Source organism: Sus scrofa, chromosome 7 (genome assembly GCF_054392235.1).
Source record: "Sus scrofa isolate SSC_HxYL_T2T_F1_AM1 chromosome 7, Sscrofa_HxYL_maternal_Yorkshire_Landrace_v2.0, whole genome shotgun sequence".
Lineage (NCBI taxonomy): Eukaryota > Metazoa > Chordata > Mammalia > Artiodactyla > Suidae > Sus > Sus scrofa.
Window position 1 is genome coordinate 38280274 of NC_139389.1, and position 26251 is coordinate 38306524.

The 26251-nt window shown below is 58.6% G+C and overlaps 3 protein-coding genes across 46 annotated transcripts in view; 2 read left to right on the forward strand and 1 right to left on the reverse strand.

The window, feature by feature from the left end:
- Positions 1-512: 512 nt before the first annotated feature.
- Positions 513-6195, forward strand: PHF1 (PHD finger protein 1). Of its 11 annotated transcripts, none has more exons than XR_014810006.1 (15): positions 513-1072; positions 1785-1959; positions 2052-2133; positions 2218-2313; positions 3162-3262; positions 3358-3506; positions 3616-3711; positions 3825-3893; positions 4030-4153; positions 4251-4318; positions 4469-4573; positions 4700-4878; positions 4960-5054; positions 5328-5408; positions 5560-6195. XR_014810006.1 is itself a non-coding variant. In XM_001927881.7 (15 exons), the coding sequence occupies exons 2-15, from the start codon at positions 1801-1803 to the stop codon at positions 5846-5848; spliced, it is 1704 nt and encodes a 567-aa protein (XP_001927916.1). In that variant the 5' UTR covers positions 513-1072; positions 1785-1800; the 3' UTR covers positions 5849-6195. The 11 variants fall into 11 exon arrangements, 4 of the variants coding, with proteins under 4 accessions (XP_001927916.1, XP_005665947.1, XP_005665948.1 ...); XR_014810007.1 differs by having other exon boundaries at positions 5331-5408; XR_014810009.1 differs by having other exon boundaries at positions 4480-4573; positions 4689-4878.
- A 101-nt stretch (positions 6196-6296) lies between these two features.
- Positions 6297-7809, reverse strand: CUTA (cutA divalent cation tolerance homolog). Of its 5 annotated transcripts, none has more exons than XM_084967974.1 (7): positions 7775-7809; positions 7640-7691; positions 7177-7351; positions 6971-7030; positions 6817-6862; positions 6640-6689; positions 6297-6512 (listed from the first exon to the last, which is right to left on the reverse strand). In XM_084967974.1, the coding sequence occupies exons 3-7, from the start codon at positions 7296-7298 to the stop codon at positions 6386-6388; spliced, it is 405 nt and encodes a 134-aa protein (XP_084824100.1). In that variant the 5' UTR covers positions 7299-7351; positions 7640-7691; positions 7775-7809; the 3' UTR covers positions 6297-6385. The 5 variants fall into 5 exon arrangements, with proteins under 5 accessions (XP_084824100.1, XP_005665946.3, XP_084824101.1 ...); XM_005665889.4 differs by having other exon boundaries at positions 7177-7385; XM_084967975.1 differs by lacking the exon at positions 7640-7691.
- Positions 7810-7979: 170 nt separating this feature from the next.
- Positions 7980-26251, forward strand: part of SYNGAP1 (synaptic Ras GTPase activating protein 1) — a 32164-nt gene continuing 13892 nt past the window's right edge. For 15 of the 30 annotated variants that reach the window (XR_014809927.1, XR_014809929.1, XR_014809928.1 and 12 more), the window contains exons 1-7: positions 9848-10057; positions 13120-13241; positions 15243-15393; positions 21449-21540; positions 21973-22094; positions 23611-23764; positions 23976-24074. Coding sequence is in view for 26 of the 30 variants with exons in the window: in XM_084967845.1 (XP_084823971.1) it covers positions 9991-10057; positions 13120-13241; positions 15243-15393; positions 21449-21540; positions 21973-22094; positions 23611-23764; positions 23976-24074 (807 nt within the window). In the remaining 4 variants the exon portion in view is untranslated. Of the gene's footprint in view, positions 8174-9847; positions 10189-13119; positions 13242-14750; positions 15086-15242; positions 15394-17394; positions 17556-17682; positions 17762-19098; positions 21346-21448; positions 21541-21972; positions 22095-23610; positions 23765-23975; positions 24075-26251 lie in introns of those variants that run through there. The other 15 variants (XM_084967838.1, XM_084967842.1, XM_003128342.6 and 12 more) reach the window with 15 other exon arrangements.

Here is a 26251-nt window from a genome sequence, read left to right on the forward strand (position 1 = left end):
TCCCATACCCTGTCTCGTGGTCCCCACCTGGGAGGTGTGCCCACCAGGTGGCCAGCCTCCCCTGTGCCACGGCCCCCGCCTGGCAAGAGCACCCCTGGTACTTGTGGGAGGTGGGCGGGGCCGGCGCGCCCTCCCACAAACTGCTGGCTCTCTCCCGCTCTTTCCCTGCCTTCGCGTTCGAACCGCCAGGCCTGCCCCGTCCGCTGCCCATTGGCTGGCTGCTGGTCCGAGCACCCGCCTTGGGAGCGCGGGGCGGGACGCAAGCCCGGACTCTCTCGCGCCAACTGCCTGGGCCACCGCCCGGTGAGGGGGGGGCTCGGTCCTCCCAGGTGCCGCGCGCGGGAGGAGCCACGCGTGCGCAGAAGCGCGACTGCGGGCGGGGCGGGGGGGGCGGGACACAACCCAGCCACGGGGAGGGCGGGGCCGGGGCGGAGGCGGGAGGAGGGCGTGGCGGGGCAATGGGAAGGGTGAATGGAGGGCGGGGTCGTGAACTGAGCCGGGGGGCGGGACTTGGAGTGACCATGAAGGCTGGGGGGGCAGTTAACGGATGTGGCACAGTGCGGGGGCCAGGCCGGAGGCCGGCGGTGGGGAAAGGGGATTCCCTCCTGCCCCGAGGGCAGGTCTCCCTTTGGAGGAAGGGGCTACGGGGATTCCCTCTCACGGCCGGTCCGACTGTCCGCCTGCCCCAGCCGCGGAGAGGCCGCCGCTTGCTTGGCGCCCTCCAGGCCTGCTGGAGGTGAGGGAGGTGGGGTGAGGTGGTGCCCGCCCCCCCACTCCGGCTCCTCCTTCCCCCCAGTCCTTCCCTCCCACCACCCTCCCCCCGAGCCGGTTTGTCCCTCCCCTCCCCTCCTCTCCCCTCCTTCCCCCCGCCGCCTCCTCCTGCCGCTGCCGCTGCTTTGGCTGCTGCGTCATACGCCCCAGAGCTGCCGGGACGGAGGGGCTGGGCCTGGGGACCCCCGGGTCGCTGCCTGCACGCCCCCCGACGCCCAGACGTGCCCTCCCGGCGCGAGGGGTTCGCCTGGGTATCCCACGTCTGCCTCTGCCCGGCTCCCGGCGGCCCCAGCTGTCACTGGTAAGGAGGTGGCGGGAGGCGCCCGTGGGGGGGGGGGCAGGGAGCCGGGGGTCGGCGCGCAGGGCGCGGGCGGGAGAGCCGCGCCGCCCTTGCATCGGGTCGGGCTGGGCCGTCTCAAGTCCCCTCTCTCGGACTCGCGGTCCTGGGGAGTAGAGACCGGGACTGGGACACGCCCCCCTCCCGGGGCACTCAAGGAAGTTATCTAACCCAGGGGCCGGGAGCCCCGAATTTGAGGGTGACCTGACATAACCTGGTACCAGGATGATTGTTCTGAATGAGACACGCGGGTCGGGGAGGCAGCCGTTCTCACTCTGGAAAACATCTCCAGAAAAGCTCCCAAAACACATCTCTGGAAAACAGCACCCCAATTATGACACCCCTAAAGAGCAGTAGAAGGTGACAGTAAAAACAGAGTGGTAACCTTTGCTTCTGCAACCATCACTTTTGCTAAAATCTCAAGGCCAGGATATAACATCCCAAGGGAGCCGGAAACTAGAGAACTAGGTTGGGGAGGGGGTGCATGGTAGGGAGAAGAGAGCCAGGGGTGGCTCCGGTGAGGCTGAGGAAGGGCCTGGAGGTTCCCTTGCACCCTCTCAGGGATATGGAGACTGGGACACACCTGCTTGAGTCCTTGACAGAGAAATACACAAGGAAAATGGGGACCAGTTCCTCAGCATTCAAAACTTTCTCCTCCCATCCCGCTTCTGGCTAGGCCCCCCCAGGATGCAATGGCACAGCCCCCCCGGCTGAGCCGCTCTGCTGCCCCCCCACTTTGGGACCCAGCTTCCTCTGCTTCCACCTCAGGCCCCAGGCCTCGACTTTGGGAGGGTCAAGATGTGCTGGCCAGGTGGACAGATGGGCTGCTATACTTGGGGACCATCAAAAAGGTATGACCTTTGACTTCTGACCTGTCACCTTTTCCCCATTCCTCCTATCTAGTTCTGATTCCCATTTGATCTTCTGGGCTCACCCATTGCAGGTGGACAGTGCTCGGGAGGTGTGTCTGGTCCAGTTTGAGGATGATTCCCAGTTTCTGGTTCTATGGAAAGACATTAGCCCTGGTGAGAGGCCTGCATCCCATGGATAACAGATACCTGGCATGGGGGTTGGACAGGCCCCCTGAACGTTGTGTTCCTCCCCAACAGCTGCCCTCCCTGGGGAGGAACTCCTCTGCTGTGTATGTCGCTCTGAGACTGTGGTCCCTGGAAATCGGCTGGTCAGCTGTGAAAAGTGTCGCCATGGTGAGAGGGCAGGACACCTGAAGGACCCAGCTTGCCCTGGGTCTTCCAGGCTGCCTCTCCCCCCTTCCCTCCAGCAGTGGTTCTTATGTCACCTGCCCTGGCCGGTCTCCTCAACCCTGTAACCTCACTCCCTCCCTGTACAGGGAGAGGCACCCATGGGTGGAGATGTGTGAGCTTTGCAGGCAGAGGGTACTTCAGGTACACCTTTTTCTAAGCACATGACCTTGGGCCAGTTCCTAAACCTCTAAGAGCCACAGTTCCCTCCCCTGCTTTTTTTTTTTGGTCACTTTGGAGAAAGAATTCAGCAGAGATTGAGGACAAGTGAGGCTATTAAGTGTTTATTTAGAGAGCGAAGATAGGTGCAGAGAAAATATAGGTACAGGCAGGCTGGGCAGGGGAGGGGGGTGGGAAGGGAGAGAGAAAAAGAGAAAGAGCAAGAGAGGAAGAGCCTTCCCTGCTTATAAAGTAAAGGTCATACACCCACCCTGCAGGACCATGATCAAGAAGGAAATGAGAATTTCCAGCTGTGGCTCAGTGGGTTAAGGACCCAGTGCTGTTTCTGTGAGGATGCAGGTTCAATCCCTGGCCTCAGTGGGTTAAGGATCCCATGTTGCCATGAACTGCAGCATAGGTCACAGATGTGGCTTGGATCTGGTGGCGGTGGTTGTGGTGTAGGCCGGCAGCTGCAGCTTTGATTTGACCTCTAGCCTGGGAACTTCCATGTGCTGCAAGTGCAGCTGTTAACAGAGAAAAGAAGGAAATCAGATAAGACTCTTCCCATCCCAATACCTGGCACACACAGGTCTGCAGGCCGTAAGTAGCCTACTCTCAACATTGTCCTTATTCAGCTTATCACCAGGATTGCCACGTGCCAAGGGCCCCAGCCCCCGGAGAGGGAGAGGGCACACCCTGGGTCTGCCGCCAGTGCGTCTTTGCCATCGCCACCAAGGTAAAGGCATCTTCCCCAGGAGCCCTGGACTGCAACCTGCCCTGGGCCCTTCCTTTCCCCATGTCTCTGAGGCACCCCACCTGTCCCCTCTGCAGAGAGGCGGTGCCCTGAAGAAGGGCCCCTATGCCCGGGCCATGCTGGGCATGAAGCTCTCTCTGCCGTACGGACTAAAGGGCTTGGACTGGGATGCAGGGCATCTGAGCAACCGGCAGCAGAGCTACTGTTACTGTGGTGGCCCTGGGGAGTGAGTAACAGGGTGGGGGTCCCAGGGAAGGAGGGAGAGAGACAGGGTGAGGGGTGGGGGCAGAGAGGGAGGGGTGCTGGGAGGTCACTAGTCCAGCGTCTCTGTTCAGATGGAACCTGAAGATGCTGCAGTGCCGGAGCTGCCTGCAGTGGTTCCATGAGGCCTGCACCCAGTGTTTGAGCAAGCCGCTCCTCTATGGGGACAGGTGAGCCCCGGCAGCCCTCCCCAGCCCTCCCAGTCAGTTCGTCTCTTCCCAGCCTCTGAAGCTGGGCTCACCTGGCAGTCCCACAAAGGGTGTGTTTTCTGCCTCTCGCCCAGATTCTATGAGTTTGAATGCTGTGTGTGTCGGGGGGGCCCTGAGAAGGTCCGGAGGTTGCAGCTTCGCTGGTGAGCCGCGCTGGGGGCCACCTCAGTGTGATCCCTCCCCTCACGCCCCTTTTCACCTCACATGCCCCAGCCCCGCCGCGGGTCCCCCTGGCTCCTGTAATACTTCCACCACCATGATGAGTCCGAGTTTCTCCAGGGTGGATGTGGCGCATCTTGTCCTCTATCACCTCAGCGTTTGCTGTAAGAAGAAGTACTTTGATTTTGACCGTGAGATCCTCCCCTTCACCTCTGAGAATTGGGACAGTTTGCTCCTTGGGGAGGTAAGGGGTGGTGACCTTGGGGGTTGGGGTGGAACAGGGAGACATGAAGAATGGGGAACGCTCACTGCTCCCCTGGCCCCATCTTCCCCACCCCCAGCTCTCTGACACCCCCAAGGGAGAACGCTCTTCCAAGCTCCTCTTGGCTCTCAACAGCCACAAGGACCGGTGAGCTGGGGGGAGGCTCAGGAGGTGGAGACGGGGGATGTGGGAGCCTCAGAGGGGAGGGGCCGCAGCCCACCTGCCAGATCCTGTATTCGCAAGGGGGGGTCCCCTCTCCACCGCACTGACCCTGTACCATTTGTCCCCTCACCCCAGTTTCATTTCAGGGAGGGAGATTAAGAAGAGGAAATGCTTGTTTGGCCTCCATGCTCGGACCCCTCCCCCCGTGGAGCCCCCAACTGGCAGTGGAGCCCCCACCAGGTCACTGGTCCAGAGGGGGTGGGAAGTTCTCCGGGGGATACATATGGCAACTGGAAACAGGGAGGTCTTTGGGGCGTCGGGGAGGGGGCTGGGGGGATAAGGAGGCCTCTTACAGCTTCCCTTCAGGGCAGGGCCCTGGGGGAGGGGTCTCACGTCCCCTGGGGAAGCGCCGGAGGCCGGAGCCAGAGCCCCTGAGGAGGAGGCAGAAGGGGAAACTGGAGGAGCTGGGGCCAGCCTCAGCAGTGCGCCGTCAGCCCGAGGCCCAGGAGCAGAGGGAGCGGGCTCGTCTGCAGAGGGCGCTGCAGGTACAGGGCCGGGGCCGCCTGTGGGCCGAGGCGGTGCGGGGAGGAAGCAGGGCTTAGCTCTCAGTCCTCTGCTCCCTCCAGGCTTCAGTGTCTCCACCGCCCTCCAGCCCTAACCAGAGTTACCAGGGCAGCAGCGGCTACAACTTCCGCCCCACGGATGCCCGCTGCCTGCCCAGGTCAGTGCTCCTCCCTCCAGCCACGCCTGCTCCCGCTCCCTTGGAACCTCTCTTCCAATCTGTCTCCATCTTCGGGACTTCCTCACCCAGAATTCTTTTCTCTCTCCCCTTTGGCTGCCCACTTCTTGTCCCAGAGAGACTTCTAGAACCAGGGTCTGCTCCCCAGTGTTCTGGGGGTGGGGGTTCCAGGAGGGTCGTGTTTGAGCTCTGCCCTTCTCAGGGGAGAGGGTCCTGCTCCCGCTTCAGTCCTGACTTTCCCCTCCCCGACCCCAGCAGTCCCATCCGGATGTTCGCTTCCTTCCACCCCTCTGCCAGCACCGCAGGGACCTCTGGGGACGGTGAACCCCCAGACAGGTGAGATTCCGCCCCTTAACCTGTGATAACCTGTCTTCACCTCTGTGTCCTGAAGTTCCTCAGTCTTAACTATGGTCTTGTTCCACTGCTCCACACACAGCCTCCGCTTCTGGTCAGATTGTCTGGACTGACAGCTGCTTTCTCTCCCCAGGTCACCCCTGGAACTTCACATTGGTTTCCCCACAGACATCCCCAAAAGCACCCCCAACTCGATGACTGCCTCATCCTCCTCAGTCCCAACCCCCTCCCCAAGTCTTCCTAGACGCTCAGCACCTCCTTCTCCCCTGGGCCGCAGTTTGTCTCCTGGGACTGGGGGAGGAGTCCGAGGCGGGGCTGGCTACCTGTCCCGAGGGGACCCCGTCCGGGTCCTGGCTCGGAGAGTGCGGCCCGATGGCTCTGTGCAGTACCTGGTTGAGTGGGGAGGTGGGGGCATCTTCTGAACAGCTTGCCTCTGCCTGCTTCCCCATTCACACACGCCGGCACTTTCATACCCTGACCTCTGACCTCACCTACAGCTGGGATGTACCTGGGGCGGTAGCGGGTACTTCTCTCTGCTGCCCAGGCTGGAATCCAGGCGGGGAGGTCGGGGAAGAGGCCCTCTCTTCTCCACCCCCTTTGTGATTCCTGACCCTCTCCCCATTCCTCTTCCCATTTCCTTTGATGTTATTTTGTTACAGCTTTTTAAATATTTTTTAAAATTATTTAACCCCTGGGACGGAGACTGAGGAGGGGAGGAGGATAAAGGATCCTGGGCTCTGTATGATTGAAATAAAGATACATGAACAAACTCAGCAGCCCAGAGTCATTCTGAAAGAAGAGTGCAAAGGAACTAGAAGCACTTCCAACCTTAACAACAAATCCACTTTTTGACAAGGAAAGAGACAAATGGCAGAGAGAACTAAGGGTTTATTAAGGCTCCAGTCATGGCCTGAAAGTCAGAGGACACTGAAGGGGAACCTGGCAAGAGCAAAGGCTCGTCATGGTAGGACTGTGCCAGAGTCAGGCACTGATTCTGTAACCTGGCGCACCCAGTGCAGGTATGGGGAGTTCCCCTGCTCCACTGGCAGTGCAATCACCTCGGCCACTTCGTAAGGGTGTACAGAGCTGCAGAAAAGATGGGGGGCAGCGATCACTCAAAAGATTTACCCAAAGGCGCTCACCCTCTCAGACTGCCCAGCAAGGCTCACCCCACAGTACACACCCTCACCTCTACCCATATCAAAGTTCTCACCGAACGAAATCTGTCAAAGCTGGAACCAAGGAACTCTGGGTTTTAATCATCTAAGGGGTGAAGAGGAACATGGTTGAATCAAGAAATTATGTTAATTTCAGGATCTCAGAGGAGAGGTAAAGGTCAAAGCAAGTGGTCAGGGAATTAAGTTTTGCTTGGGTGGGGAATATTTCTCACCATCAGCACTTCACTGTCCTCCTCAATCTTGCCTTTCCACTCATAGCTGAAAAGGTCACGGAGAAAGTGTTGTGGGAGCATAGATCTTCCCCAAAGAAAAAGACTGCCAATCCGCCCCTAGAGTTAGGTCAACCCCCCCAATCCCATGACTCACATGGATGTAATCTGAGGGATGAGGTTGACACAGGCTGCCAGGCGCTTCTCCACCACAGCCCTGAACGTGAGGAGACACCCCCATTTAGAGCCCCCACAACCCAGGTTTTTGCACTGGCTTGCAGGAAGCAGCGGGAGGGCTGCTTCTCTCCACCCCCAACTCTTCCTTCATGAGCATCCTTTCTCGCTCCACACTGAGATCCCCACCTGGCGATCTCCTTGGCGACCTTCTCGTTGGGGCAGGTGACAAAGGCTGCAGAGACCGAGCCGGGAACATAGGCGGAGCCCGAGGCCGGCGTGGGCTGGGTCGGGGGGCTTCCTGAAGCCATGGACAGCAGGGCTCGGGGTAGCAACAGAAGGCGGGAGACTATGGGCAGCAGTGCTGGCATCCAAAGAAGCGACAGGAGCAGAGTGGCCTGAGAGCAGGAGGTGAATTCGGTGTCTCCCGATAAACACCCCAGGAAACTGTCTACCGCTTGCATAGACACTCAGGCTCTGCCCTCCCCCTTCTGTACCCCAAAGAAAAAAGTCCTTGAAGCTGGGAGAGAAGGGTGAAAATTAAGGCAAAGACTCGGTGTCCACTCTCTCCTCCGGGGCCAACCTCTAGGATTTTGAGAGCGGGTAGTGGTCCAGGTTCCGAGGACCGGAAGGGGCGGGGCTGGTAACTCACCCCTCCGCCGAGCAGGATTGCGGGAGCCCGCACCCCCCTCATGCAGCCTATGCTGGTAAAGGAGGGCAGAATATCAAAGACCACATGGTACGCGGAGAAAGTACCCCAAACCCAGGAAGAGAGGCCTCTTCTTACCTGGGCGACAGCCACGTGATAAGAAAACAGCGCACACCACGTGACAAGCCGAGCCACCCTAACATCCAGAGCCAGCCAATCCTTGCCCTCACGTGGGCCGGCTTGCCCCGCCTCCAGCTATGGGCGGAGCTAAGGGGGATCCAGCCAATCAACAGCCGGATCTGCAGCCGTGCACGGAAATGGCCCTCCCGTTTCCGTGTAAGCCGGAAACGGCCAATGGCAGGCGGAGGCGAGCCGCGGCAGCTTTCCACTGTCACGTGAGGGGGCCGGTCCCCTCAGGCGGCGGTACCTCGAGAAGCTATGCGAAGAGGCCAATCGCGGAGCACCCTCGTGAGCACGTGACGAGAGAACTGGCTCTAGGAAAGGAGGGCTAGAGATCCCGCAGAGTCGATGCGTCAGGTTGTGGCGCGGGGAGTCATCCTTAAGCCCTAGAATGCTCCTAGTAACAGCCCCTGCACGGAGGCCTTAAGGAGCCCAAGGGCCGTGGGAGGCTGGACCTCGGGGCTAGAGGGAGCGCCCCCTGCTGTTGTGGTCAGGACTGACATGCCAGAATTGAGGGGGCCCAAGTAGGAGCTCAGAAGCACTCTGTTCTAGGGTAGGGGGCGTGATTAGGCAGCTAGTCCATGGCTAGGTCAGGAAGAATGCACTTCGAAAAGACATAGGGAGTCCCTGAAAATGGATAGAGGGTGATTAAAAAGGGACCCAGGGCGCCTCAGCTTTCTGAACTGAAACCTGAAGCTGAAGACAGACTGGCAAATCGGGAGAGGAGGGCTGCAGGTTGGGCATCTGGAGAGAACACCAGAAAATAGTGTTGGTCTTTTCGTCCCTTATCCCCTTCCTGTTTCGCTCTCCCGGACTTGTCTACTTCTCAGTCTTGGGTCTCCTTCCCTTAACCCATCCCCCTAGGAGCCAGGACCTGCCCTACATAACCTCCCTGGGGCCCAAGCGTATCCTGTGACCCAAAAATTGAGAGAGGGGCCAAGGAGAGGCGAAAGAAGAGGGAGGCGGCAAGGAGAAAGAGGCTCTTTCTACTTCCCCTACCCAGCATTTCCCCCTCCCTCCTAGGTCTGGGGTCTCTGCTCCGCTGGGCGGGTGTGACTGGGCATTCCCCAGGCAGAGTTTTTGCACACGTAGTTCTTAGGGGTTGGGATCTCCCTGAGACCTCTGTCTTGGGCTTTGGAGTCTGCTGCTGAGATAGATCTCTGTGGGGTCTTGCAGTATTTGCATTGGGATCTTTCTTAGGACTGAGTTCCCTTGTTTTTTGTTTGGGGTTTTTCTGGGTCCATGTTCACCCTCTCTCTGAGGTCTTTGAAATTCTTTATGAGTTTGTGGTCTCTGAGTTCTCTATCTCTGGGCTAGATGGGAGTCTCTTCTTCCACCTCCCCACTTCCCCTGGTCCTCAGGTCTGGAATTTCTGTGTCTCTAAGCTATCAGTCTCTGAGTCTGCAGTTTCTTTTTCTTGAGATCTAGGGCTGGGGTCGCTGATAAGTTCTCTGTGGGTCTGAGCTCTTCAAGACCGGATTCCCAATCTGGGTTTCACCTTTTTCTTTGAGTCCAGGTCTTAAGTCTTGGTCCCTGAAATCACTGAAATCTGAGTCTGGAGTCTTAAGATTTCTGCGGCTCTGGAGAGCCGTTTGAAAACTGGATGCTCAGATTCTTGACCTTTGACCCATCTCTCGGGGGTAGTCTGGGGTATTTTTTTTTTTTTTTCCTGAGCTTGGGGTCTCTTTTCCTCTAGACTTTGGGTTTGTGTCTTAGGTTATCCCCGCCCCCTCCCCTTCAGTGGCAAGGTATCTTTCTCTGTGGGTCTGGGGTCTCCCAATCTCAGGGTCTGGGGTCTGCATCTTTGGAACTGCTGTCTCTCTTGGGTGTGTTTTTGAGTCAGGGGCTCTTCCTCTCGGGTTCTTACTGAGTAGGGGTGGGGGCTGCAGAGTCTCTCTCTCCTCCTCCTGCTCTCTCCTCTCGCTCACTCCCCCGCCCCCCTCTTTCTCTCTCTCTCTCTCTCTCTCTCTCTCTCTCCCGGCTGCCGCTGCTGCCGTTGGCTCCCATTCTCCTCCTCCTCCTCCTCTCTCCTCCTTTCCGCTCCTCTCCGCTCCTCTCTCCTCCTCTCTCCTCCTCCTCCTCCACCTCCTCCTCCTCCTTCTCCCCCTCTCTCTCCCCCTCTTTCTCTCTTCTCTTTCTCCCCCGGCCCCCCCGCCCCCTCCCCCCCAGGCCTGATGAGCAGGTCTCGCGCTTCCATCCATCGGGGGAGCATCCCCGCGATGTCCTATGCCCCCTTCAGAGGTACGGTGGTGAGGGGAGGGGGAGGGCCAGTGGGGGGGGAGGGGGAGGGGCAGGGTGGGGGGTGGACAGAGCTGGAGCCAAGGAAGGGAACAGCTGAAATGCAGGGAGAGAGGAGGACCGGGAAGGCAGAGGTGGGAGCAGTGGGGAAGGAAGGATTGGAGGCCAGAGGGTAGGGGTAGGTAGGGGCGGAGGGGCCAGGAAGCAGGCCTTGAAGGGGGCTGAGGGGAAAGTGATGAGGGGGAAAGAGATCGCCAGCGAGGGTGGGAAGATAGAAGGGTAGGTTGGGGGAAGAGCTGCAGAAATAATTTGGAGGTGGGAGCTGAGAGAGGAGGAAAATATCAAGGAAAGAGGAGGACAGAGTCTTAGGAGAAGGGCTAGGAGGGGAAAATGAAAACATAATGGGGGAAGAGCAGCCAAGAAGATAGGGGGCAGAATGTGGTGGGGGGCTCAGGATGGTAGGGGGTAGGAAAAGACAGGAGATGGAGGGAGAGAAGAAGGGGCCAGATGGAGAGAGAGGGAGGCAGTGGGGGGGAGTGGAGGAATGGAGGGTCCAGATGGAGGGAAGAGAGGAGAGAGGGAGTGGGGAATGGGTTGGGGGAGGAGAGACCAGGGCAGGGGGAGGGCCAAATAATGTATTTGTTGAGGGGGGCAGGGGGCAATACAGGTAAGATTGAGTGCTGGGAGTAAGGGGCAGGTTAGGACCCTGCCCCAGGCTCTGACCCTCCTTAAGGCCCTTGGGCATGGAAATGTAAATCCCTGGGGCCTTATCCACTTCCTTTACTTCACCACTTCAGCCCCCCTCCCCCCCTCCAATCCTTATTTCCATTCCCCCTCCCTCCTCTGGTGTCCATCACCTATATCTTTCCCCCCATATGGTGTCCGTTCCTTATATGAGTCCCCCTTCTGTCCTTCCCCCGTATCAGCCCCTTCTCTGGTGTCCATTCTGTCTCACTCTCTTCTTCCCTTACATCTCTACCACCTCTTCACCACCCCCTTTTTGACCCCCTTGGCCTGGTACCCCTCTTAGGTTCGCCTCTTGCCTCTGCCCCTTGTCCATTGGGGCCCTTCTGGTAGATTCCCTTGTCCCTAGAGATTTACCATCATGCCTGTCTCCCTTTCTTGTAGGTCCATCCCTGTTATTTCTTCTCTGCTCCGTCCTCTGTTCCCCATCTCATCACAAGTCTGTGCCCACTTTCCCCTAACACCCCAGCTCTCATCACCCGTTCCTCTTTTTTTTCTCCTCTGCTTCCCGGGTGTTGGAAGCTTGGGGAGCAAAGACACAGGTTTTGATACCAAAACAAGACCTCTAAAAGATCCCCATCTGAGCCCTGTGGGGTTTCTCATCCTAGTAAATCCTTCCCCTTCGCAACTGTGTTCCTCTGACTCTTGTATCTGCCTCCCAGAATCATCCCAACTTAAGTCCAGACAGTATTTGTGTGTATGCATTTCTAGAGTTGCTCCCAAGCTAAGTCCCTGCTCCCAGGAGGAGAGCGTCCCCTGAGCCTAACCTGCCTCCTTGTGGCTGCCGCCTGAACCAGTCAGTCCCTGCATGGCAATGACATGTGTCAACAGATGTCTGCTCTGGGGGTCCTCAGGGTCCGAGTGCAGTGGGTGTGTTGCCTGCAGTGTCCGCAGCCCGAGAGGCTGCATTTGGGTTTCTCTGTGTCTAAAGCTGTTGCCTCTAGGTGGTGGAGCTTCAGAATTTGGGGGTTTCTAGATACCTGTAGTCTAGGGGTTCATCCTGACTCTGGCCTGCAGATTGGGTAAATTTGAAGCATGTTTGCAGCCAGAAAGGGGCTAGATTTTTCAAAACTCTCCTACTCAGAGCTGTCAGTCAGAATGAATCTCAAAGTCCAGTTCTTTTCCTCCAATATACCCATGGTTAATTATCCCGTGAAGGTAATAGAATTCAGTTTTTCTTCCTCCAAACTCTCTCTCTGATTCCTTAAGCCTGTTTTCTATCACTTTGATGTCACCAGTTTGATTTCTCTCTTAGTTCTGTAGGGCCTGCCTCTATGCCCCTCTGATGGGGTGTGACATTGGCGTTTAAAGCAGAGGCAGTTTGGCAGGGATGGGGGCATGGGACGATGAACTGCAGAGCTGGGGAAGGGGGACCCTCGGGGCATCTCTGAGCATGGGTGGCTCTGTTTCTACTCTTCTTTTCTAGAAGTTTTGTCCCTATTCCCCTTGTCTATGTCACAGGCCTGGCTCTTCCGTTCTTCCCCAAGCTCCTCACTGTGCCCTGGAGAGTTTCCTCACTTGTGGGGTTGGCCTCCATCCTGTCCACAGAGACTGGGGCTGGGGGGTGGGGAGAGATCGGCTCATCTCCATCCTAACAAGAGCATATTTCCTACCTCCTAACCCCCCAGCCCTGCCACAGCCGGATGCTGACAGGACCCGTCCCCCCCTGTCCCCAGGAGAACTGGCCCTTTCTCCCAAAGGGAGCAGGGTTGGGCAAGGGGAGGAGGGAGCAGAGGCAGGAGGGGAGACCCTCTCATGCCTCTGACTCTGGGACCAGGTTCGCTCCCCACTGCCTCTCTTTTCCAGCTGTTCCACTCTTAGAATCCCATGACCCTGCATGGGCAGTGCCTGCATCTGCCTGCCCGTTCCTTTCCTCCTGTCATCTTCCAAACCCCTGTCCTCTGCAGCTGTCGGATGTCCTCCCTCCTCCCAGACACTTGCCACCAACCTCTCTGTGTGTTTCTCCTGCCAGTGTTGCAGCACCCCCCACCTTTTTACCTTTTGCTCAAGTGGATGGAGGGCACCTTCCTCTTTCTCTGCCTCCAAACTTCTGCTCTCTGTGGGGAAATGGTCCCCTCTCTGAGCATCAGCTCTCTCTCCTTCCCCCAGTGATTCAGGTCCCTTCACTTCTCTTTCCCCAGAGAGCAAAACTGACCTCTGTTCCCCTGGAGTTACCAGGCACCTCTCCCCACCTGTGATCCTCAAGGCGGGTGGGGGCCCCTTTTCCCACTTTATGTGGGAATCTGGTCATTGGAGACGAATGCCTCCCAAATGCATAGAGCTTCCATTACGGTTGGTTTCTGTGTGTCTCTGTCCCACAGATGTACGGGGACCCCCCATGCACCGAACCCAATACGTTCACTCCCCATATGACCGTCCTGGTTGGAACCCCCGGTTCTGCATCATCTCGGGGAACCAGCTTCTCATGCTGGATGAGGACGAGGTGAGCAGGGTGGGAAGGTCGGGCTGAGATGGCTGGTTCGTGGGGGAAATGGGGGGAGAAGGATGGAGAGAATCCCTCCTAGCGAAGAGGTGAGAGCCACCGAGAAGGCAAAGAGAACCTTGAGATTGGGGTCGGGATGTCAGGAGGGGCAAGCGGGGCAAGCGGGGCAAGCGTGCTCTCGCCTTGGCCTTGGGCCTTTGAGGAGCACGCACAGTGTTGGAGAGGAGATGTGGTTCTTAAGATTTGGGGGCACCTCCTGTTTTCAGTCTGCTCACCCTTGGGTAGCTTGGGATGGGAAAGGGAACGCAAAGGCCTTGGAGAAGGGGTGAAGAAGTGGGGATCATTTGGAGGGGTCACCTCACAGCGATCCTCGGGACCCCCTCCCATACCCCCATTGAGCGAGATCCAACTGACCACTGCCAGCCCTTGCCCCCCCGCCAGCGCTGTGGGCAGAGGGCAAAGACTCCAAGAGTGGGGTCTCTGGGAAACTAGGAGAGAGGACAGAGGTCATGGATCTTGGTGAGGGTGGCAGTGAAGACTGGGCAGGCTGGGATCAGGGTTTGGAGACACTGGGAGGGAAGGAGATGTGGAGGCGGCCTGGGAGCATGGGAAGTGGCTAAAGGAGTAAGGGGGGGATGAGCGGGAACTAGCCAGAGTGAGAGATGAAGTGAACAGGGATCCTTGCGGAGGTGGTGGCCGAGCAGGATGATTAGAGAGCTGGGGGAGCGTGGGTTCTGCCTTTGGAGCTGGGTCAGCAGTGGTGGGCCTTCAGAGGGAACAGAAGATGTGAATATGAGGTGTGATGCAGGGAGTGGGGGTGACTTGGGGGGCTGGCCTCAGAGAGTGATGGGGAGCCTGCAAGACCAGAGAGGTGAGAGATGCACCCCAAAACCTGTTGGGGAGGGCGTGGTGAGGCTGACCAGGGTTTCCAGGGGTCTTGGGGGCAGGTGTGGAGAGAGGGCTGGAGGGAGAGTTCGCAGGCCAGAGTAGAACATCTAGGGAGCACAGGTGACCAAAGGGGGAGGTGGTTTGGGGAGGCAAAGATTTAGGTATTCAGGGGGCCTTTGAATGATTCACCAGTGGTCACTAGTCTTGACCAGGGGTTTGGGGTCTGCAGGTTGAACTGGGGAATCTGGGGACTGCTTGAGGATGAAGAGGAAGGACAGTGCATAGGGTCATGAAGGAATGACAGAGGTGGCGACAGGTTGGGGTCCTGGTGGCCAGCAAGCTGAGAGAAACACCAGTGGCCAGAGACTGAAGCAGGAAGGCTGGGACGGGGGCTGGGGGAGGGTCGGTTGGGACTTTGGGACCGAGAAGATGACCAATGTAGGGCCACAGGGAGCTGGAACTGGTTGGGTTGTGGAACTGGGGCTGGGGACCAGTGGGGTGGCTGGTTCATTGTAGGGGTGGAGACTGGAGGGCTGGAGTGGGGGAAGGTTGGGAAGGAGGTGGCAGGAAAAGTTGGGGGAGAGGCTTAGGGAGGGGTAAGGGCTGAGGGGAAGAAGGGACTGAGTGGGGGGCGATGGAAGATGACGGTGGGGGTAGGTGACCAGACCCTCTGGGGGGTGGGGAGGTTGGGTCCCATTCTGGCCGCGAGCCTGGCCGTGGGAGGGAGACAAGCTGTGGATCCTGATTATAAATGCAGCTTCTGCTACCCCCGTGACAGCCACGGAGGGGGGAGGGGGAGGGAGGTGGGAGGTGGGGAGGAACACGGGGAGAATGGAGGAACTGAAGGTCAAGGGGAAAGGGGACTCGGGGAGCAGCCCAGTCCAGAGGGACTGCGGGAAGAGCTGAGAGGGGTTTGGGAACTCTCCCGGGAGGCTGTTTCAAAAGAGAAGAGGAGGGTGGGACGCAGGGCATGAGGGAGACGGACTGGTGGAGGGAAGGGAAGGAGACACTTAGGGGCGGGGTGGGGGTGGGGGGTGGAGGGCGGTCAGGCCTGGGGGAGGGGGGGAGGGGCGGCCTGGGCCCGTGCGGTCTGACACCCCCCCCATCCCCTAGATACACCCCCTTCTGATCCGGGACCGGAGGAGCGAGTCCAGCCGCAACAAACTGCTGAGACGCACAGTCTCCGTGCCGGTGGAGGGGCGGCCGCACGGCGAGCATGGTACGGCGCCGGGCGGGTCCGGCCAGTGCGGGGAGAGGGCCGAAGGTGGGCCGGCGGCAGGGGAGGGGGCGGCCGGGAACCGAGGGGTCTCGAGGCGCGGGGGAGGCGGAGGCGGAGTCCGGCCTCCAGCGGGTGGGGGCTGGGAGGGGAAGGCGCCCTCCTCTGGGATCTGAGTGGCACTCGGGCTGCGGGAAGAGGACCCCGTAGTCCTTGCTGTTTGGCTCCCTTTTTCCTTTCCAGCAGCGAAGTTTGACTGTTTCCCTGGTGCTTGTAAAAATAGTCTCCTTAGATCTTTAGCTTCCCGGAGGCCTCGCTGCCCCTGTCCCCCGCCCCCAGCCCTTGGCCGGGGATCTCGGAGAGAATGACCCAGTTCCTGCCCCACCCCCAAACCCCGACCTCTGCCCCACCCCACGCTCCTGGTTCTGCTCCCAGACCTTCTGGCCTGTGGACCCGGCCCCTCTTCTTGCCCTCTTTCCCCTCTTCCCATGGCTGCCTCTAATTTCTGCAATTCTGTCACCCTCTTTCTCTTTCCTCCCTGATTTTTCTTATTTTCTCCATCTCTTCCGAATCCTCCGCCTTGCCCCTCTGCTCCTTGTGGAACTCCGTCAGACCCCCTTCTCCTGTCCCTTTCTGTCTGTAGAGCACTGCGCTCTGTCTCTCCAACTCTCTCCCTCTCTCCATCTGTCTCTTCCCCTCCCTCCCTCTTTCTGCCCCCCTCCACCCCCCTCTTTAGTCATTTAAAAAAAGATTTTTGTCTTCCTGAGAAGTTCGCTTTAAAGGTTTCCATGGGAACAGTGAGGGGAGATGAAGGCAGAGAACAGAGATCTGCAGCCAAGGTGCAGAGAGCCACCCTCAGCCCCGGGAGCCCCTGTCACTGCCCCCTTCCACGACCAAGGGTCCAGGGCCCTCATCCCCCCCAACTCCTGGTGACCCCTTTCTTCCAGGAGCTCCCCCTCCCCTCAGGGCCAGGCTTCCAGTTTCCCTTCCTTAAGCCAGTGGCCTGCCTCCACCCCTGGGGGTCCCTTCAGCTCTCTTCTGTTAGGCCCAGGCCTTAACTGACATTGGAGCCCCCTCTGGGTCCCTGGTGCTTGGGCGGCCAGGGATGTGTGTCATTGTCATGGAAACTTCTGACCACAGGGGTGTGTGGGTAGCACATCTATGTGAGGCAAAGCCAGGTGGTGGTGGTGGTGGTGGTGGTGGAGGAGTGTGTACAGAGAATGTGTGTGATGTCTGGCACATCTGTGTGTGTGAGAGTCAGTCACGTCCATGTCTACGAAATGTTTGTGTCCATGTGTGCATACCTGTGCGTCCAGGCCAGAATGGTCACGTGCTCACGGAGCATGTTTATCATATAGCGGCTGGTTGGGGTCTCTGCCCACATATTCCCATCTTTCTCCTTACCCTCAGTCCTCGGGGTCTGGGGTCTCCGGGGTGGGTCTCCTGTGTGTGTGTGTGGGGGGGTGAGGGCACACGTGTGTTGGAGGTTCAATGGGAGTTGGGAGGGGGGCCAGGTGTATATATTTTGGGGGGAGGGTTTAGCGAAAGAGTTGATAGCTGGTGAATGATTGGGGTTTTCAGAGGGACATGGAATGTGTAAAGGGCACGGAAGATGTGCAGGGAACATAGTCTTTGGGGCCTTGGGGGCCTGGGTCCGAGATGGTCTGTGCAGAGGCTGTGGACTCTCAGCCCAGGAGAGGTCGCCTGGACCTTTGAGGGCCATTGGCATCCGCGGCTCCTCCTCTGCTGGGTGGAGCCGCTGCCCCTCAGTCCCTCCGCGGTTTTGATGGGGGGTCCTGCTCCGGGGGCGATGGTGGGAGGCCCGCTTGGTTTGGGGGGTCCCCTCGCCCCCCCCCGTCTCTCTCGCGCTGTCTCCGGGCGACGGGGCTCGTGACAGAGGCGGCCACGGCAGCAGCGGTCGCCTAGCAACGGCGGCGGGGCCCGGGCAACGGCGGCAGCGGCGGGAGCGGCGGCGGAGGGAGCCGTTCCCGCGGCCGTCACCGCGCGGCCGTCCCGGCCGTCCCGGGCCCCGCCGCCGCCGCCGCCGCTGCCGCCGCCGCCGCCGCCGCCGCCCCCACGAAGCCGGGCGGCGCGAGCCGGGCCGCGCCGCCCCCTCTCCCGCCGCACCCCGCCCCTCCCCCGCGCAGGGGCGGGGCCCCTCCCCCCACCGGGGACACCCCCCCCGACCCTCCCGGGGGGGGCGGTGCGAGGTAAGGGCGGGGCCGGGCGTTTGTGGAGCGTGTGTGTGTGTCGGGGGGGGCGCCGCGCTCGTGGGGGCGGGGGTGCGCGTGTGCGTGGGCACGGGGGAGGGGGTGGGGAGGCCGCGGTGGTGGCGGCGGCGGCGGCGGCGGCGGCGGCAGCGGCAGCTGCTCCCTCCGCATGTTCTCGCTGCATCTTCCGAGTGGGGGGAGTTATGGTAACTGGAGGGGGGCAACGGAGGTCGGGGGGCAGGGGACCGGCCTCGTGGGGCCAGAGTCTCGTGCGCCGCGCGGGGGCGGCTGGTGTGGGGTGGTCTTGGAGCCTCTCGGTGGAGGTGGCAGCCTGGGTATCGGCATGTGTGTTTGTGTCCAGGCTCGTCCCCTGTGTGTCGGTGCCATGTGCACGCGGGGCCCGGTTCCTCCTGCACAAGGTGCAAGCCTGTCCTATCCTGCCTCTGCCTGATCTTGCCTAGGGGGCTGCTGGGCTGGCCCTTGGCTTGTGGGGCAGTCCTCTGTGGTACTGGTACCTGTGACCTGTGACCTGTGACCCTGGGAATGCGTGTCCTTTGCCCTGGCTTACCTCCTCCCAATCTCCTGTGTGTGGGGCTGTGGGGCTGCATGAGAAGGATTTTCTGTGTCCCTGGCGGCAGGTGTGTGTCTTTGCATGTGTGTTCCATCATTGGCCTGGGTATCTGTGTCAATCCTAGCATGGGTATCCAGGGCGTGTCTGGACGTGGGTGGTATGCAGGTGCGGGGAGAGAGAGTAAGGGTGTGAGTGTGTGTTCTTTGGTATCTTGTCATACATAGACATCTTTGGGCCGCAGGGCAGGTGTGAGCCCTTGCCCGGTTAGGGAAGGGACAGAAAAGCTGAAAAGGGAAAGAGTGGGGTCAGGAGGAAAAGTGAGGAGTTGGGGAGAGGAGGAAGGTGAGAAGAGAGCCAGGGAGAAAGAAGAGGTGGATCCTGGGGTTGTGGGGGATCTTGAAGCCAGATTTAGAAGAGAGGATAAGAGGGTTTAAGATTGGGAACTAGATGGAGATGGGGGAGAAGGGGCCCCAGAAGCTGGGGTGGGGATGCTGAGGAGAGAGACAGGCCTTCGAGAAGGTGGGCTCCGAGAGAAGAAAGGGGCCACTTGGGAGACAGCATGGGATTCGCGTAGGCCTGGATCAGGGGAGGCCATGGTAGAGGCTGGCTCAGGGGGAGGCCTGTCACGGTGGGAAGTGTCATTAGAGGTTCCAGTTCCCAATGCAGAGTTTTGCCCCCCATCTCTCTGCTCTCTGACCAACTCTGTTCCTCACGCTGCTTGGGCAGCCTCCCTCTGTGGCTTCCCCTGAGAGCTGCCAGCTGTGTGTGACAGAGAAGAAAGGCCAAAGGGAAGGTTGGGAATTTGGGGGATTGAAGGGTGAGGGGGTTCTGGGGGTGATGGCAAGATTAAGAGGTTGGAGAGGCGGGAGTTCCAGCCCTTGCTCTGTGTGTGTGTGTGTGCAATTGTGTGTATATACAGGGTGTGTACGTGTGTGGGTGTGTGCACAATGCCTGTGTTACGGGTCTGTGTAGGTGGCTGTTATGCGTGTGCACTCGTGTACACATCGTGCAGTGACGGGACATGGAGACCCAGGATCGCGGTGTGTGCTTCTCAGGTTTGCTCTGTGTGTGGACAGAGGCGCGGGCTGTGTTTTCTTTACATGTCACTGCATGCAGCACTAATAACAGGATGTCCTGTGTTTCTGCCTCTTTTTCCTCTGTTTCTGCTCTTTTTCCTCATTGTAACAGTGAGAGTCTTTGTAAGCATTTGTGTATGTGGCCTCTTCCTGTGACTTACATGTGAGTTCATGGACCTTAGTGCCTGGTTATATGTGTAAGGTTATATTACTTCCAAGAATCAAGCAAACCAATTAGCAAATTCATTTTTCTTCTATTAATTTCTCAGTTCTAAAGCAAGATTTTAGTGGATTTGAAGTTAGACTTTATGTCTTTATTGTAAAAGCTTACCTATGAAAATAATGGCTGAGCTCCTTTCCACAGAGTGAGAATGAGGCAGCCATATCTGAGAAATGCAGAGATTAAGAAAAAGACATCCTGATCCCTTAGATGCATTGCTGAGTGTGTAACAGAAGGATAATTAGTGCATTTGTCCCCCATTTTCCCTTCATTGTGGGCACAGTCACAGGTTCCTGCATTGGAGTACGGGAAGGGCTGAGGGAGAAGGACTTGTCCTGAGACACTGGTTGTGGTTTTTGTGTGAATGAAAGACATTTGTGGTTTTGGGGATCCGGGGTACCTTGATGGGGTCAGGACCATAGTGTACTCAGGCATGTACCTCAGAGATTAGAGTGGCCTCCCCTCTCTGGGTGCCATGTGTGTGTCTCTGGGCTCAGTGTCCCTTTCTGTAACATGCTGCCCAGTGATTGCCTAAGAGATTCGGGCCGCAGGTCCACACCAGCAGCTCTCATGTGGGTGTCTGGGCTCAAAATGTACTCCCCTGTGGCAGTGCGCACATATGTCTAAGCATGTATCCCATGCAGTGTGTGGGCCACGGGGTCTCAGAACGTGGACCGTGGGGGCCCATGCTCACAGTTGTCTGTATGTCTCATAAGCACCATGTCGTGGCTCTCATGCACACATACCACCGAAGCTCAGTGTGTGTTTCTGGCTCTACACATGTGTTCTTGAGGGGCTCCTGTGTCATGGGGCCCACAGTTCTGCATGTGGACCTCCTAGCTCCTGGGTTTTAGAGGCCTAGGGAAGCTGGGGACTGATTCTAGGGCAATTTGCTGTTCTGGAAGCAGTCAGTGATCATGTAGCTGTGGCCCTCCCTTGCTCTGGAAACTAAAGGGTTAACAGGCAGCTCTTCCGGTTCCCCCACCCCAGCCTGTAGCTTCTCGTTGCCTTGGAGATGGTAGCCCCGCCCCTGATGCAGCACCTGCCCCCCCATTGGCTGCAGTGGTGACTGTGGGGCTGAGGGGGAGCCCAGGCCTGGGCAGCCATTCTGAAGCTGGAGCCGGAGCGTGGCATCCCCCCACTTCCATGCTCCTCTAGCCCCCAGCTCCTCTAGCCCCCCTTCCCCCCTAAATCCCCTGGCAGCATAGCTTCCGCTCCCCTTCTCCTCCTCCCGGCGGCCATCCCCTAGGCCCTGGGCAGGCAGGCCGGGCTCCAGGGGCCTTCATCGCCCCCCCTCCCCCCCCACCTTCACCTGGGAGTCCCCGGAGCCCCCACTACCTGTCCTCCCCACTCCCTGCCCACTCCCCTGCATTCTTATCTGTCCCCTTCCCCCCCTTCCCTTCAGAGCCCCTGCCACTGCAGTGCACGTGGAGCCAGCCCTTCTCCCCTCCCCCCAGCCCCTTCCTTGAATTTTCTGTCCCTGGCTTCCGCTTCCACTCCTCACTGGTCCCTTCTCAGACTTGCCCCTCCAACCCAGGGAGGGGGTCATGGGAGGCAGCCCTGGCCCTCCAGACTGACAGGGGTTCCAGAAGCGGGGACAGGTGGAAGGAGTGCCCACCGAGGGAGGAGGAGAGCCTGCCTCTGGTCAATGACCTTTAACCTACCCCCCCCAGCTGGCCCTTTCCTGGGGGGTGGGCACTAAGGACCTAGAACTGGTGGCTCTCCGGTGTCCTTTATGCCTGGAGTTTTAGTGCTCCTCTCAGCCATGACCCTTTGCTGACGGCTAGCCCCAGCCCCAGCCATGGGCCTAAGGCCTCCCACCCCGTCCCCCTCCGGGGGCTCCGGCTCGGGTTCCTTGCCCCCTCCTTCCCGCCGCCAGCCTCTCCGCCGCCGCTGCTCTTCCTGCTGCTTTCCGGGGGGTAGGTGAGGCTGGAGCTGAGGCACAGGGGGAGGTGGGCGCATGTCCGTGCGGGCCGGGGCTGGAAACCTGGGCTAACAGCGCCCCCTCCCCAACCCCCCCCCCCAGAATACCACTTGGGTCGCTCGAGGAGGAAGAGCGTCCCAGGGGGGAAGCAGTACAGCATGGAGGCCGCCCCCGCCGCACCCTTCCGGCCCTCGGTGAGTGAAGGTGCCTGCCAGATGTGGCTCAGCTGGGTCCCCTCCCCTCCAGCCGCAGCTGGAGCCTAGGGATTTTGAGCCGGGGCAGGAGGGGGAGAGAGAGAGTGTATGAGAGCGTGTGTCCCCACCTCTTTGGTTTCCCCCTCCTTGGCCCTGCCCCCCCCCAGACCAGCCCTCCCACCTTCTCCTGGCTGGTGTGTGTGTGTGTGTGTGTGTGTGTGTGTGTGTGTGCGTGCGTGCGCGTGTGTGCGCGCGCTCGTGCGCACACACCCTTGGGAGCAAAGGAAGACAAATTGGTAGCAAGGCTCTTGTCCCCCTTTCCTCGTCTCTGGAGACTTTCCTTTTCCCCATTCCATCTTCGCCCAGGGACTCTAGCAACTGAGGGGTGACCCTGTCCCAATCCACCCCTCTCCCCTTTTCTCCCCCTCCTAGCAAGGCTTCCTGAGCCGGAGGCTAAAAAGCTCTATCAAACGCACGAAGTCACAACCCAAACTTGACCGGACCAGCAGCTTTCGACAGATCCTGCCTCGCTTTCGAAGTGCTGACCATGACCGGTGAGGAGCTGGATCCCATGGAGTTGGTTGCAGGGGAGCTGGAGTGAGATTGGTGGACAGGGGTTATCTGAGGGCATAGCGAAGGCTTCAGATGGACTGAGAGGTGTTACGAGAGGTGCTGGGGGCAGGGGCCACGGGTTGGGGGGGGGCAGGGTGCAGGCAGGAAGGGATGAAGGGGAAGCCAAAGGCCTCTTCTGGCCCACGAGGTGGGCTCCTGCCCAGGATGGAAGGAGGGGACAGCAAAGGAACCTGGTTTGGTAGGAGGGAGCGGTGTGGTCGAGGCAGAGGGAAGGACAGCAGGTTGGGGTGCGGAGGGCAGGTGTTAATGGAGCAGGACCGGGAAGGGGAGGCAGCACAGGTGTGAGCTTGCCAGCCCTGGTGGAGGGAGGCGGGTACCCTCAGAGAAGTCCAGAGGGCACTGTCTCCAAGGCTGGGCCTCTGTGGTCTGCTTCTTGGGGTCCCTCTTTGGGTCCCCCTCCACCAGGGCCTCCCCAGGGAGAACCTCATCCTTTGTTTCCCCTGGGACTGGGCAGGTAGGGAGGTTGGGGTCGGTGAGTCACCCGTCCCCTCCCCCTCCTGGCACCGAGCTGGGTTGGGGCCGGCGTCGGGGGGTGAGGGCCTGGTATTCCTGGCCGCGGGGGCGGGGGGCCGGGGGAGCGTGGCGCTGACGGCAACAGAGCCCGATGATGACGGGGCTGCTATAAATAGCCTCACGGAGGCTCCCACACCCGAGCTCCCCCTCCCGCTTGCTTTCCTCTGCTCTTACTCTTCATCCCCTGGCCTCCTCCTTGCCGCTCACTAGCCTGTGGCCTGTACCCTGCCCTCTTGCCCCCACCTGCCTCCTGGGGTCTTTCTGCCCAGACCTTCCCCCCTCTTCTTCTCCTTCTGCCCTGCCTGTCTCCATGCCCCAGTCCCCGTTTTCAGCCCATTGTCTCCATCCTCAGTCTTCTGCCCACAGCCTTCTCCTGTTTCCTGGGATTTTTCCCTCATTCTCTCCCTTGATTCTGCCAAAACTTGTCGTCTTGGCTCACTCATTCTTTGATCCACAAAGTGCTTGTTAGGCACTGCCTGCGTGCCAGGCCCAGACAGACGTCTGTCTCTGTGCTTCTTGTGCTTTACTTCCCTCTTGTACTGAGGCTCTGGTTTGGGAGGGTCACCTAGAGTCACCTAGGGTCACCTAGAGTCTGAGGCCCGCCTGCTCTCTTTGTTCAGCTCTGGTCCGTTTTTGGGTTGAGGTAGTTCTCAGGGTCCCCAGGCTGCACAGCCGCTCAGGCGCCGAGCTGAGGGAAGGGGCTTTCTCAAAGGGCTCTGGTGACTCGCACATCTCTTGTGTCCTTCCCCAGGGGTGGGCTGGGCTTCTCTGGCCTGTTGGTGTCAGGGTCCATGTGGGTTCCAGTGAGTCTGGCAGGCCCTTTCCCCGGGTCTCCAGCCCAGAGGCAGGCTGGTGATGCAGGCCTCTAGGTGTGCAAGCAGCCTGGGGCCCTGACCTTCCTCCTGGACCCCTCTTGCCACCCAGGGCCCGGCTGATGCAGAGCTTTAAGGAGTCACACTCCCATGAGTCCTTGCTGAGTCCCAGCAGCGCTGCCGAGGCCTTGGAGCTCAACTTGGATGAAGACTCCATCATCAAGCCAGTGCATAGCTCCATCCTGGGCCAGGAGTTCTGTTTTGAGGTATGGGTGTAGAGGGCTGGGGAAGGTCAAGGGGCAGGGGTCATGTAGGGTGAGAACAGAGGGAGCAGCCTAGGTTGGGAAGTCAAGGAAGCAGACACCTCTGGGGCTGGGAGAAAGGACCATAGGCCAGGGAGGAGACGGTTGTTGGTCTCAGTCCGTAGGAGTCCCCTTCCCTCTGGAGCCCATCTCAGCCCATCTACACCCTCTCTAGGTAACCACGTCATCAGGAACGAAATGTTTTGCCTGTCGTTCTGCGGCCGAAAGGGACAAATGGATCGAGAATCTACAGCGGGCAGTAAAACCCAACAAGGTACTGGGAATAAAGGAGACAAGGTGAAGGTCAAGCTACAGGAGAAGCTGGGGGCCCGGGGTGGGGAGAGGACCCAGGTGGGTACTTGGGTGAGCAGGAGACCCCCATTTGTCTCTGAGGCCCTGTTTCTTTTCCCCTTCTTTCTTCCTTAGGATCTGTTTTTCTGCCTTAGAAATCATAGACTTAAAGTGGCTGGGGCTCTGGGAGCCCTCTGGTCTGTTCCCCCTGCAAGCAGGGGTGTCCCACTACTACCCGGACAGGCGGCCCTCCAGCCCCTGCTTGCAGTGTTTCTGCAGGACACGCAGAGCCATCAGTTAGCCTCGTCTGTAGACCTTGGTTCCCTCTGTAAGACTGCTGCCATTGGGGTTGAACTGATGACTTCTGAAATCCCTTTGGCTTGGAGTTCTTATTGTGGTTCAGAAGGTTAAGAACCTGACTAGTATCCCTGAGAATGTGGTTTTAATCCCTGGCCTTGCTCAGTGGGTTAAGGATCCGTTGTTGCTGTGAACTGCAGTTTAGCTCACAGATGCAGCTGGGATCTGGCGTGGCTGCGGCTGTGTTGTAGGCCGGAAGCTGCAGCTCCAATTCGGCCCCTAGCCTGGGAACTTCTATATGCTGCAAGTGCAGCCATAAAAAGAAAAAAAAATAAAAAGTCCCTTTGGCTCAAAAATTCTGTGAGTCTATGTCCTTCCCTGGACTTCTACTTCCCAGGAGAAGTGTTCCCAGTCTGTCAGCTGTTCTCTGTTGCCCAGTTTCCAGTGGGCTCACAGGCCTGGTGACCCTCCTCTGTGGGAACCCTTGTTTGTCATCGTCCTTCTTAAAAACTAGACCCAAGATGCTGGCTGCAGCCTACCCCTCATGGAGTCCAAGCAACACACTCCTTTCCCATTGCGACTTGAGCTTCAGAGGAACTTGTGTTCGATTGTAACCCCTTAGGCCCTTTTCCCACTAACTACATAGTCTCATCTTCTGCATTTATGCAGTTGTTTTGTTTGTGTTTTTGTTTTTTTGGGTTTTTGTTTGTCTTTTTTGCCTTTTCTAGGGCTGTACCCGTGGCATGTGGAGGTTCCCAGGCTAGGGGTCTAATCGGAGCTGTAGCCCCTGGCCTATGCCAGAGTCACAGCAACGCGGGATCCAAGCCGTGTCTTCGACCTACACCACAGCTCACGGCAATGCCGGATTCTTAACCCACAGAGCTAGGCCAGGGACCAAACCTGCAACCTCATGGTTCCTAGTCAGATTCCTTTACCACTGAGCCACACCGGGAACTCTTTTTTTTTTTTTTTTTTTGGTGATTAATTTCTGATTGTGTTTGAAGGACTCCTCAGTTCTCCTGTCCAAATTCTACCTTAATGTTTTTGGTTTATGCTCTAGCTTTTATAATTTTCCCCAATGTTAAGTGTGTTGTCTCGTGTATGAACAACCCTTTTGTATCAATTTCCTGTAGCCGCTGTAACACATCTTCACAAACTGGGCTGCTTAAGACAACAGACAAGTCCCGCTATGGTACAGTGGCTTAAGGATCCGGCATTGTCATTGCATCGACTCGGGTCACTGCTGAGGCATGGGCTCGATCCCCAACCCAGTGCAGTGGGTTAGGATTCTGGTGTTGTTGTAGCAGTGGTGTAGGTTGCAGCTGCAGCTCAGCTTCCGTCCCTGACCCAGAAACTTCTATATGCTCCAGGTGCAGCCAAAAAAGAAAACAAAAAACAAAAACAACAGTAATTTATTCTCTGATAGTTCAGGAAACTGGAGATCTAAAATCAAGGTGTTGGCAGGGCCTTGCTCATACTGAAGCTCTGGGAAGGACCCTCCCTCCCTCGGCAGACCTCCTGCTGGTGGCCGGCAGTCTCAGGCCTTCTCTGACTTGGAGCTGCATCTGTGTGGTTTCTGCTTCATCCCCATGTGGTCATCTTCCCCTCGTGTCTCTGGGCTCCAAATCACTCTCTCCATATATGTGCCAGACACTGGGTTTAGGGCCCTCCCTAATTCGGTGTGACCGCACCTTAATATGATTCCACCTGCCGTGGCCCATTTGTAAGTAAGGTCACATTCTTAGTTTCCGCGTAGACGTGAACTTGGGATGGGGGACACTGTTCCGTCCAGTGTACCCCTTCTGAGCCCCGTGGCTGCTGTCTCATGAGCTGTTTCGTCTTTTCACTCTCCTTTCGGTGTCT